Below are 13,569 nucleotides of genomic sequence, written 5' to 3'. Positions count from 1 at the left end.
CCATTTTGCTGAAATTTCATTGCAGCAACTCAAAATGGTACTTTTTGAGTAGTTTGTATGGTCCACGAGCTTGTATGCATGCCTGGTAATCAGGGCCGGTGCTAGACTATTTTACGCCCTAGGCAAGACCAGCTACTTGCGCCCCCCCCCAAAAAAAAAAAAGAAAAAAAAGGGAAATGGTTAAAAACTCCTCTATGTCATACCCAGTGACCCTAATCTGATGCTTCCTCCATGTTATGCTCTCATAACTAGTGACCCCCATATTCTTCCATGTCACACCCGGGGATCCTGATTTCCCTCCATGTCACACCCAGGGACCCCAATATTCCTCCATGTCATGCTGTCATATCCACTGACCCCAATGTTCCCCGTGTTCCTCCATGTCATGCTGTCATACCCAGTGACCCCAATGTTCCTCTATGTCAGACCCTGATGTTCCTCCATGTCACACCTGGGGACCCTGATGTTTCTCCATGTCACACCTGGGGACCCTGTTTCTCTGTGTCACATCTGGGGACCCCATTCCCCCATGGCACACCTAGGGACCCCAATTCCTCACCTTGTGACCCCGAACCCCTGTTACACCCAGTGACCCCTATCCCCCATGTCACACCTGGTGACTCTGATTCCCCATGGCACACCTGATGACCCCAATTCCCTTTCATACCAGGGTTGCTCCATGTAACACCCAGGGACCCCGATCCCCTGTTCTGGGCACACTCACTGGGCGGTATGAAGAGAGTGGCCCACACTCTGCCCTCCTTCACTATGATCCTGCTGATTCCTTCTCCCAGGACACTCCTCTCCTGGACCACAATGCTCACTACAGTTCCAACTGGCTCCTGGTGGAGGGAAAAGCAGCAGTCAGAGAGCCCACACTTATTTCATCGCCAACCTCCTCAGACCCTTCCGGTGCCTCGTCGCTTCTGCTCCAGTAAAGGTTCCGCCCTCCAGTGCCGAGCTCCGGCTCAGGTTCAGCTCTCCTCAGCTCCCTGCTTAATACCGACCCAGGGAAATGAATGGCTGCCCATCAGCTTAGTGCAGAGAGTCACTTCCTGCCCGGGGTTAAGGCCGCTCAGCTCCAGCCTAAGAGGATCATCATTCAGGCAGCACGCTGGTGGACTCACTTCCTGCCTCTTTGGGCCCCCTAACAGTGGTGGAAAGCCAGGGCCTGGTAGTTCCGCACTGCCCAAGACACCTGGCATCTTCCACTGCCCCTTCTTCCTCCCCCACGGCCGCCCCTCCCCTCAGCTCACAAGGATCATTCATGACGGAGAGAGAGTGTGGACTCATGGCTGCACCCCTAGGTGGCAATGCGCCCTAGGCGGCTGCCTAGTTTGCCTAGTGGAAGCACCGGCCCTGATGGTAATGACGGGGCATGCTCCTAATAAGATGACGGATTGGTGTCCTGGGGTTCTTACTCCCAGATCTGGACCAGGGCATCATTGAGCTCCTAAACAGACTGAGGTGCAACCTGGCGGTGTCAGATGGACCGAAACATAATGTCCCAGAGGTATTCTATTGGATTTAGGTCAGAGGAGCGTGGGGACCAATCAATGGAATCCATTCCATCATCCTCCAGGATATGGCTGCATACTTTCGCCACATGAGGTTGGGCATTGTCATGCACCAGGAGGAACCCAGGACCCACTGCACCAGTGTAGGGTCTGACAATAGGTCCAAGGATTTTATCCTGATACCTAATGCCACTCAGGGTGCCATTTTTTAGCCTGTAGAGGTCTGTGTGTCCCTTCATGGATGTGCTTCCCCTGACCATAACTGACCCACCGCACCAAACCTGTCATGCTGAACAATGTTACAGGAAGCATAACGTTCTCCATGGCTTCTCCAGGCCCTTTCACATCTGTCACATGTGCTCAGGGTGAACCTTCTCTCATCTGTGAAAACTACAGGGCCCCAGTGGGGAACCTGCCAATTCTGGTGTTCAATGGCAAATGCCAGTAGAGCTCCACGGTGCCGAGCAGTGAGCACAGGGCCCACTAGAGGATGTCAGGCCCTCAGGCCACCTTCATGAATCTGTTTCTGCTTGTTTGTCAGAGACATTCACACCAGTGGCCTGCTAGGGGTCATTTTGTAGGCTCTGGCAGTGCTCATCCTGTTTCTCCTTGCACAAAGCATATGCCGTCCTGCTAAAAGGTTTAAGGGCCTTCTACGGCCCTGTCCAGCTCTCCTAGAGTAACTGCCTGTCTCCTGGAATCTTCTCCGTGCTCTTGAGACTGTGCTGGGTGACAATGCAAACCTTCTGGCAATAGCACGTATTGATGTGCCATCCTGGAGGAATTGGACTGCCTGTGCAACCTCTATAGGGTCTAGGTATCGTCTCATGCTACCAATAGTGATACTGACCCTAGCCAAATGCAAAACTAGTGAAAAAAGTCAGAAAAGATGAGTAGGGAAAAAAAATTGTGGCCTTCACCTGTAAAACCATTCCTGTTTTGGAGGCCATCTCATTGTTGCCCATCTAGTGCACCTGTTGTTAATTTCATTAACACCAAAGCAGCTGAAACTGATTAACAACCCCCTCTGCTACTAAACTGACCAGATCAATATCCAAGGAGTTTAATTGACTTGATGCTATACTCAATGATTAAAAAGTGTTCCTTTCATTTTTTTTTTGAGCAGTGTATTTAGCTATTGGCTGCAGGAATCTCTCAATATCCTTTCTAACTAACCTCAGACAAGGGCCAGCTATCCGCCTGAGCCAGTATACTTCATCCATTGCTGCAAAATATATAGTTTGACTTCCCTGTACAGTTCATATTTCCCTTTTTTTTATGTAATAAAATGTAACTTTTTTTTTTAACTAAAAATGGCATTGAAAGTAAATCTACGTACCCTGAAAATCCCTTTTATTTGTATTCTGGGTTTGTAACTATATGATTTGGGGTGATGGTACACAAAAAACATGGTTTGAATACTAAATGTTCTTATATTCTTTTATTTCATATGTTGAAATCTTATGAATGACAATTTCCCTGCTTCTTGCTTTTCATAGGTGAATTTTAATGAGCCACTGTCCATGCTGCAGAGGCTAACGGAAGACATGGAGTACCATGAGCTGTTGGACAAGGCTGCAAAATGCGAGAACTCTATAGAACAGATGTGCTTTGTTGCAGCTTTTTCTGTGTCTTCCTATTCCACCACAGTCCATCGGACAGCAAAACCGTTTAACCCTTTGCTAGGAGAAACCTTTGAGCTGGACAGACTAGAAGATTTAGGATTCTGTTCCATATGTGAACAGGTGAGGAGAATCGGAGAACTGTGATGATAAAATAAATGTGTACAACCTAAACATGACATGGTACAGGCGTGATGTTTTATATGGCGCATATAGATGCTGTGCAAACCAATATAAACAGTTGAAGCCATGCCATCAGTTTTAAAGCAGACCTATATGCAAATATTAATCCATCTCTACCTTAATAATAATACTGAAATTGATGTCTAAAGAAGATTGGAAGGACTGAAAAACTTTCCAATTGAAAAAAAGTTGCACCAAGCTCTCCCTTGCCTGGTTATATGAACAAAAATCTAGGTACTCGTCAAATGATCTACGATTAAGGGAAGAATCAGTGTTCAAGTTGGCAGACCCTCCCCATCACCATCAAAATGATGGGACCAAATGCTAGACTTTTAGTCAGATGACCTTTAGGCTTCATTCACACTGGCTCTGAGGCCTGTACACTGTGAATTGAACAATTGTGGGACTGCCAGGTGCTATGTGGAGGCAGCCTATGTTAGTTTATGGGGATGCAGCGGCTGCAAGCAGTCACTTGTCCTGGTTTGACATTGCGTGCGGGTGGTTCATTTTCTCTTTAAATTGTTTGGTAAATTGTGTAGTAGGGTTTTCCAAGGACTTGTTGCTGTTGAATGCTGAACAGTTAAAGTACATTGTATAACACTCAGGGTGAGCAAGTCTATGAAAATGAGCACATGACCCTCACCAACTCCAAAACACCAACTCTAGGTGAGCATCCACAGCAAGGGCAATTTAAAAAAGACCATTTTTTCCCCAATTCATATCTCAAAATCATGCAAAATATGAACCCAAATTGTGGATGAATGCATTTAATAGTATAAAATATATGTGACCTTAAAAGATTTATTGGTGAACAACAAAAAATGCATCCAACAGGTTTTTTTTTTTTTTTTGTTTTTTTTTTCCAACAAGTTTATTGAAGAGTAATGAGGTTAACAACATGTAATTATACTTTTCACATTGTATGTAGAAATAACAATCATATCTGATCCAATAACATTATAAACGAGTAAGTATCAATTTACATTAGGCAAAAGAAATAATCAGATATCAAGGAAAACGTATGTTGTAACACGTGTTAATACAGGAATGATAAAACTGAGGTGAGTCGCCCTTTAGAGTGAGAAGTTTTATGTTGAAACAACATAGCCCATGAAATATGGCTGTTAAGGGCTAACATCTTTTTTCGCTTAATAAAGCTAAAATAACAGAGTAAGAGGTAGTATATCAAAGAGGAAGTGGGGGAGCAGACCCTCTGACCAGCATTGTGTCCGCAGGGATGGGGGAGGAATAAGCTAGAAAAGTAAGATGGAGAAGAGGGGGAGGGAAGGCAAGGAGAGTGGGCGGAGGGGAGGCGGGTAGGGAGCAAAGTAACTTATGTGTCTAAGTCACTTTAGGGATCATGGAGTTAATAACTGATAATACGGAGGAGGTGGATTAACTAATTAGTAGATGAGTTAATAAGCTGTTCATATTCGGCGGAATATTGGAAAATGATCCAATCTTTCCAGATTTTGAGATATTTGTTTGGAGAGTCATGTACTGTAGATATGAGCTCCTCCATTTCGGAGATTTTGTTAATCTGTGTGAGCCAAGTATGTAGGGATGGGACTTTCGTGGTACCCCAAAGTCTGTGGATGCAAAGCTTAGCAGCATTTATCATGATCATGGGAAGGGATTTGAAGTACTTAGGTGGCGAGTTAGGGTGAAAGTGCAGTAGAAACTGAGCTGGATGTAATTGTAAGTCTTGGGTGGTAATTTTGAGTATGTAGGATTTGACCGTATTCCAAAATGGCTGTATCAGGTGATAGGACCACCAGATATGTAGTAAATCTGCATGAGATTGTTTGCACCTCCAACATTCATTTGGGATATCTTTGTTATATTTGTTGAGCAGGAATGGGGTGCGGTACCATTTGGTAAGTATCTCATAATTATTTTCTTGAATGGATACATTTATTAATCCTTTTAAGATGTTACGATATATTTTTTCCCATTGGGGGTCCGTCAGAGGTAAGTCCAAATCAATGCCCCAGTCATCACACAGTTTGCCAAGTTGTATAGGGCAGGAATCCCATAGAAGGGAGTGTATAGCTGATAACAGGTGTCGCTGGGGTTGTTGAAGTGCACAAATTTGTTCAAATTTGGAAAGAGGTGCCTCTTTAGGATTTTTTTTCAGGCGTGCGGAGACAAAGTAATGGAATTGTGTGTATTCCCACCAGGTCAATGCGGGACTAAGTATAGCATTTTTGAGATCTTGAAAGTTAGGAAATTTCCCATTTTGTAAGAGGTGGAAAATGCGAATTCCTATATCATTGGGAACCGAACGCAGGGTGTGTGAGGATTGACCTGGTGGGAATTGCGAGTTGTCTAGTAAAGGAGTAAGGAGGCTATGTTTCCGGATTAGTTGGTGTTTAGCGTTTGCTGTATGAAAACAACGAATGGTGGGACCTATTAACGGGTGTTTTTTTTAGGGAGTCCTGTAAGGAGGAATAAATTAGCCAAGGGGTACTTTGAATGGGAGTCGGAGAGAGAGAGTCTTCCAATTCAACCCAATCCTTTTTGTGCTTCTGTGAGTGCCAGTCTGCTATGCGTAAGAGGTGGGATGCTTGGTAGTACAAGTAGATGTCTGGGATTCCCATTCCACCTTTGGATTTGGGTCTTGAGAGTGTCTCAAATTTAATGCGAGGGGCTTTGTGATACCAGATAAAGGATCTGATGGCCTTTTTTAAAGAGGAGAAGAAGTGTAGGGGCAGTTGAATGGGAACTGTTTGTAGTAGGTAGAGGATACGTGAAAGCACATTCATTTTAACAATTGCAGCACGACCAAACCAAGAAAAGTGTACCTTATTCCACTTTTTAAGGTCTTGGAAAATATCCTGTGAAATAGGAAGATAGTTTTTTTTGAATAGGTTATTTAGATCAGTGGGGATTTCGATACCCAAGTATGTGATGGTATCCATTTTCCATTCGTAGGGGAAGGATTGTTTACACTGCTCAACTATTGGGTCAGGGAGGGATATGTTAAGTGCTTCCGATTTGGATCTATTTATTTTGAAGTTAGAAATGTATTGAAATAATTTCAATTCTTTTTGTAAATTGGGGATTGAGATAAGGGGGTTGGAGAGGAACAGCAGGACATCATCTGCATAGGCAGCAATCTTATATTGGTTAGAGTTGGAATGTACGCCGGAAATGTTAGGATTAGAGGTTTTTGATTTTAGATAGTGGAGAGGGATAAGGAAATCTGACAGGTTTTTATAGAAAGAAAGTCACAAATATTGAGTGGTCACCAGAACAATATTATACAGGAAATTTTCTAATGGGAACAGTAGTTCTGGTGACCCTGATGACTACCAGGGATTTTCCCTACTTCAGAGGGATTTCCCTGCACTTCCTGTTGTAGCTTTGGGACACAGATGGCAAAAAAATGATGCGGTATCAAAAATGAAATAAAAAAGTTTTGCCTACAGTTTTATTTAAAGTGATATTAAAGGCTTTCTCTTTTTCTTTTTTTTTTAAATAACAAAGATGGTATACTCACCTGCTCTGTATAGTGCTTTTGCACAGAGCAACCCCGATCCTTCTCTTCTCGGGTCTCTTTCGCCGGTGCTCTTAGCCCCTACCTCCTGCCGAGCACCCCAGAGCAAGTGGCTTACAAAGGGGCACCCAAATAGGCTTATTTACAAGAGGCAGCTCTGCATGTTCATTCACACACAGAGCCCTGGCTTGGCCCCGCCCCCTCTCTCCTTTTGGCTCACTGGCTGTAATTGACAGCAGCGGGAGCCAATGGCTCCCTCTGCTCTCTCAGCCAATGAGGAGGGAGAGTCCCTGGAAAGCCAAAGCGCTCATGCACATTGCTGCAGGAAGATTGGGCTCGGGTAAGTATTAGGGGAGATTGGGGGGGGGGGGGGGGGCTGCTGCACAGAGCAGGTGTTTTACTTTCATGCATAAAATGCATGAAGATAAAAAACATTGAGTTTTTACAACCACAGCTGATTAGTGAATTAGGACAAAGGCCAGTTCGGTTAAGTGCCAGTAAACCTGCCACCATATTTTAAAGTCCTATTTAAGTTAGAGGAATATATATTTAGTAGAAAAGATGTTTTACTAACAACTCCATGTTTAAAACCTTATCTCCAGTTCCCTGTTATAGCAGCTTTAAAAATATGACAATGCAGTCCAAAAACACCAGCGTTTGATAATACTGCCTAGTGTAGCCTGTAGATGCACAGATCTGGCCAGGCACAGTCCTCTCTCATCACTGCAGGTATTTGTAAGAATGCTTGTGATGAGGGGTATATATATATATATATATATATATATATATACACACACAATAATACCTTGGTTTGCGAGCATAGTTCATTCCAGAAACATGCTTGTATATGAAAGCAAATTTCCCCATAAGAGATAATGGAAACTTGTTCCACAACCATGTATTCATATAAGAATGATTGAGGAAACACAAAATAGAGTATAAAGTGTACTGTAAACATAAAACAAATGAACCTGCACTTCAAAATACAGTACTGTATAGTATAAAGTGTACAGAACTGTAAAAAAAAAAAAAAAAAAATGAACCTGCACTTTCATATAATATTAATTTGAATATATTTAACTTTAATATACCATTATGACCAGGCTCTTAATCCCAGTTCCTTTTGTAAAAAAAAAAAAAAAAAAATTACAGTACACTCACAATGTTAAGAAGTCTGGTGAAATTCCAAAGCCGCTGGTGTATATGTACTGTACTGTACAGTAAAGCTGCTGGCGTACAGTATACAACTCGGTATGTGGTCAGAGGTCCAGGGGCGCTGATGGCTCCCAGAGCTTCCTGCAGAATCAGAGACACTCGGGAACTGTTGACATCACTTCTGGGTGCTCTGAACCCGCGTTACGTCCGCCCACCCAGCTGGGAGTGTCTCAGAGTTATATTGGGATTCCTGCTTTTACAAGCACATAAACTTTAATGGCTTCCCAGTCTTAGTCCGTAGGGTTCAGTATTGAGTTGGCCCACCCTGTGCAGCTATAACAACTTCAACTCTTCTGAGAAGGCTGTCCACAAGGTTTCGGAGTGTGTCTATGGGAATGTTTGAACATTCCTCCAGAAGCGCATTTGTTAGGTCAGGCACTGATGTTGGACAAAAAGGCCTGGCTTGCAGTCTCCACTCTAATTCATCCCAAAGGTGTTCTATCAGGTTGAAGTCAGGACTCTGTGCAGGCCAGTCAAGTTCCTCCACCCCAAACTCGCTCATCTATATGTTTATGAACCTTGCTTTATGCACTGGTCCAAATCATTTGCTGGAAGGGGGATTATGGTGTGGGGTGTTTTTTTAGAGGTTGGGCTTGGCCCCTTAGTTCCAGTGAAGGGAACTCTTAAGGCGTCAGCATACCAAGACATTTTGGACAATTTCATGCTCTCAACTTTGTGGGAACAGCTGGGGAGGGCGCCTTCCTTTTGCAACATGACTGCACATCAGGGCACAAAGCAAGGTCCATGAAGATATCAATGAGCAAGTTTGGGGTGGAGGAAGTTGACTGACTTGCACAGACTCCTGCCCTCAATCCGATAATACACCTTTGGGATGAATTAGAGCAGAGACTGCAAGCCAGGCCTTTTCTCCAATGTCAGTGCTTGACCTCACAAATGCGCTTCTGGAAGAATGGTCAAACATTCCCATAGATGCAGTCATAAACCTTGTGGACAGCCTTCCCAGAAGAGTTGAAGCTGTTATAGCTGCAAAGGTTGGGCCAACTCAATATTGAACCCTACAGACTAAGACTGGGATGCCATTAAAGTTCATGTAGGCAGGTGTCCCAAAACTTTTGACAATATAGTGTGTGTATAAATAAATACATATATATATATATATATATATATATATATATATATATATATATACACACATACAATAACATTCTTATTAAAGCAATTGTGCTTTTAAAATGAAACTGTTACTTCTGTGTGGCTTCTGTTATATTTACAGGAAGTGTGGCTTGACTGGAGTATTTCAGATCCCACCTGTTTAATCATATACCTGGATCAGTACCCAACACCACCCCCCTTTACCTTTAAATGACAACACTAACTCAGCATTGGGATTAAATGGCCAGTTTGGCCTTTATTAAACAAAACCATAAATAACTTAAAAACATAAAACAGTCAAACCAATCCAGATCAAAGAATGGTTGCAGATCCTTGACGATACCATCTCCCATGACTTAGGAGTCTGTGGTACCATTAGGTTAGGTTCTGTCCCCAGCCGCCAAATCGCCACCTGTAGGGCAATCCTAACTGACCACAGACCCCTACCACCTTACACTACCCAGTCGGTCTAGACTGAACCAGACCAACCATAGGACTCCATACCTGAGATAGGTCTCACCATTTTATCGTTAGACAACATATTTTGGACCCTCGTCAGGGACCTCAACCGCCAACGTCCAACCTCCTTAGCAGAATGACAGAAAACGGCATCACCAGGGCGAGCGGGAAGGACGCTTCCTCTATGATCTCCAGTCTGCAAATGAAGCCCCTTTACTCCCCCCCTCCAGGTACTCTCTCTTTCCTGCTCCTCCCCATCACTTTGTGTGCTCTGCCAATAAGGTAAAAGTCCTAACCTCTCATATTCCAATGACTAATTTAACCCCCCACTGCTTGGTTTTCCTTCCACCCTGTTATGTATGCCCTATGCTTATCATTTCTTTCAAGCTCTGGGCATGTCTTTATTTTATATGGATCGTACTACATTTTATCATGCTCAGGTTTCTCTATGACATCCCGATCAATATAGACTGATAAGCACTCACACTGTGCAACATATTGACTAGGATGATCCATAGGTCAAAAAAAGATAAGTCTAATTACCCTGAACATTCTTGCACACAGGACTTCTTACAGATATCTAAATCTATATTGACTAATCTGGAAACACTGAAGTCCAGACATCTCCATTTTTCTCAAGAAAGATTTCTTAAAATATCCATGCTATAACTGATTTGCTGCCAGACTGCTTCCTTTCAGGACATGCGTCAATCACGCCTCTACAAGTTTGCAATGATGGCTTAACCTATTTTATCCCAGCTGTGCAGAATTACAGAGATTAGTATGTGCTTCTAGGGAATTATACATAGAGCAAAAGTGAAAAATTGATTTTTTTTTTGTAAGCTAACAGACAGATACTACATAGTACAACTATAAAGCTCAAAAAAAAGATGACTTGTATTACCCACAAAAACATAGGACACAATGACTGACTTACAGTAAAATACAGTAAAAAAAAATAGGTGTTGCCCATAGTAATTACCATTTTGCAAGAACAAGTGAAGAAATGAAAGCCATTAATTTGTTGGTATCTGTTCACCGATCCCCTTTTATTCCAGGTTTTAAAAAACATAGTAATGTAGTTAGGTGTTGCACACAAATTATTTTATATGTCTTTATTTAACCAAAGTTAACTATATGTTCTAACTGGTTGAAACTGAATGCTCAAAACACTTGAGTTTCTGATGGTGTGTGTCCTGCGTTTGACAAATATATTACAAAATGCTGCACCCTTTAGCATGCTTTGAATGCCTTTATCTACACGGAATATTCATGTTAGATTGGTTGGTACCTAATGGAAGCTTAAAGTGGTTGTACATATACCCAGGGAAATGACTGGCCTCAGGTGAAACACAGATGAAACAAATCCTGCTACATAAGCTTTAGCAGTTTATCTGCAGCCATATCTTCTCTACTTCTGTTCAAAGTCCAGAATTTATAAAAATTGTCTGAGAGTTCAAAAAAGGGGGCAGAGAGCTGAAATTACACTTTGCAGAGCTTAGTGAGGAGAGTTTTGAAAGCTGATTGGAGGAAAGGGACACACACCTTCACACAGAACATAGGAACAGAGCTGATGCTGTCAATCACAGGTTGTGTCCTGTAACCTTTTTTTCTTTTGGTGTCAGGAATACTCAGAAGTGATTCATGCTGATAGCAGAGGAATGAAGCAAACCGACAGAAATTATACTTATTGATCTTAATTGAGACAAGTACACTCTATAGAGGGATATGCTTTGTTCATCTCTGAGAATTACAACCACTTTAACCCCCTCCCATCCGCGCTACAGCCTATATACGGCTGCAGCGCGGACTTGAATTTTCTGGAGGCCGTTTTTAAGAAATTTTATTTTCAAAATTTACTCGCAGAAAATAAGAAAAACTTTTTTTTTTTTCCAAATTTTCTGTCTTTTTTCTTTTTTTTTGTAAAAAATAAAAAACCCAGAGATGATTAAATACCACCAAAAGAAAGCTCTGTTTGTGTGAAAAAAATTATAGAAATTTCATATGGGTACAGTGTAGCATGACCGCGCAATTGTCATTCAAAGTGTGCGAGCGCTGAAAGCTGAAAATTGGCCTGGATGGGAAGGGTGTTTAAGTGCACAGTAGGCAAGTGGTTAAATTATTGTTAAATTTGTATACTTCTTTATGAACATCATGAGATTCATTCACCTTATTAACTCCTAAAAAAAACCCAACAAAACAAACTGTATTAATTTGTTTCCTCCTGCCTCCTGATTGTATTACTGTAATTCTCTTTCGGTTATGCTACCATGAATGGACCTTCAGCAATTATAAACTGTTTCAAATGCTGTAGCTAGGCTGGCAAAAAACTATGCCCCATTGTTTACTGTATGTTTCCACAATTCCAAAAAGAGCCTTTGTAGATGAGTAAACCACAGGAATGCAGGTGTATAGATTTCATCCTTTATACTGTTTATAGGTTTTTGAGGGATTTGATGTGAATAGGAGAACTCCAAAAACCATGAATACTAATGGAGTATCTCTTGATACCCCCCACTGATTGCCAAAAAGTTGTCTCAGTCCCTTATCAATAGCAGCTAGAACAGATAAAGCCCATGATCATGTGATAGCATTAATGTTTACCCTAAAGTCTCTGCACATGACAGTGCGCATTTCATAAATATGTTCTGTATTGTCTCACAGCAGCCAACTACATTCAAATTTGCACAAGAAAATGGCTGTCTGAGAAGGAAAATTTGATACAAACTGTTTTTTTACGGGATACTGGGGTTCTTCTTTTTTTCTTTAAATCATATTTTATTGCAAAATATCCTATCCATCAAGCTCTTAGTACAGCTAATGGTTAGGACCATAGACATATCAGGCAAGTGGAGGTCATAATTTGTAAACAACAACTGTGTTTTCTGTTAAGACCTAAAAGGAAGGTATTGGAGATCTGGATAAAGAAAGGGGAGGGAAAACAATAAACTTCTGGATGTAAAAGCATGCTTTCAGCAACAATTCGGTATTATAATTAACTGCTGGTGACGTTGAGAGATGTTGAATTGAAGAGTCCATAGCCAAGAATGTTTGTCAAAAGGGGTAGAGCGGGCCCAGAGATGTTTAAAAGGCAGGGAGACCTTGAAGAAAGGCCGCACAGATGATTCCACACAAGGGTTAATAGGTTGATTAGTATCTTCTATGGCTTTGTCAAGGAGCCACTGGGAAAAGTGAAAAGGATAAAGCGCTTGTTCCCGCTTTAGGGTGGAGAGGGCATTTCCCATGAAGTTTCACCATTTAGGCAGGAATTGAGAAGGTGAAGATTTAGTTTTGCAACAAGCTTTACATTTGCATAGATACAGTGAATAGCTGATTAGACATCAGTGGTAGTGGGAACGAGAGAAGAGTTCCATTTTTTAATAATGGATCATCTTGCGGCAAGTAGGCAGACATGCATCCACTTTGAGTCACCAAGCTGCAATTTTGGTAAAAGGCTCCCAGATTGGTCTTTTAAGCCCAATACCAGAAGAATAGGGTCATACGTTGGTAGAGTACAGTTGATCGACATTATGCATATTTTCACTTGGTTCCAGAAGCATCTTTGAGGGATTGAGTTGCCCATATTTGGGGCATTGAGAGATTGTTTGTCCTGAGGCAGAGTCCTTGGAGATGTAGTATGGAATGTATACGTTTCTCTCCATGTTTCACGCCACACCCCTGAAGCCTTTTAGGAATTTGTCCACAAGATTATTAGTGGGGAAATCTTTGACCCATTTGGATACATTTAAACTCTCTAAGGTTTTGTTAAACAGAGAGAAGACTAGAGATCAACCGATTATCAGCACCACCGATATATTGGGGGCTGATATGCAATTTCCCCAATATATCGGAATAGGCCCCTGAGGTTACCTATATTGCCAATATTTCGGGAAAGTGCTTGTACCGGTGCTATGCCTGCAGCTAGAGACATCACCCAGGTACCGGCGTCCATAGCCAACAG

General features: G+C 42.1%; 1 protein-coding gene across 2 annotated transcripts in view; it reads left to right on the top strand.

The window, feature by feature from the left end:
* Positions 1 to 13,569, top strand: part of OSBP2 (oxysterol binding protein 2) — a 426,310-nt gene that overhangs the window by 369,166 nt on the left and 43,575 nt on the right. For both annotated transcript variants that reach the window (XM_082273351.1, XM_082273352.1), the window contains one exon: positions 3,017 to 3,262. In XM_082273351.1, the coding sequence (XP_082129477.1) occupies positions 3,017 to 3,262 (246 nt within the window). The remainder of the gene's footprint in view (positions 1 to 3,016; positions 3,263 to 13,569) is intronic.

This window comes from Pelophylax lessonae (assembly GCF_965119305.1).
Source record: "Pelophylax lessonae genome assembly, chromosome: 1".
NCBI lineage: Eukaryota > Metazoa > Chordata > Amphibia > Anura > Ranidae > Pelophylax > Pelophylax lessonae.
This window is presented reverse-complemented; position numbering and strand designations above follow the sequence as displayed.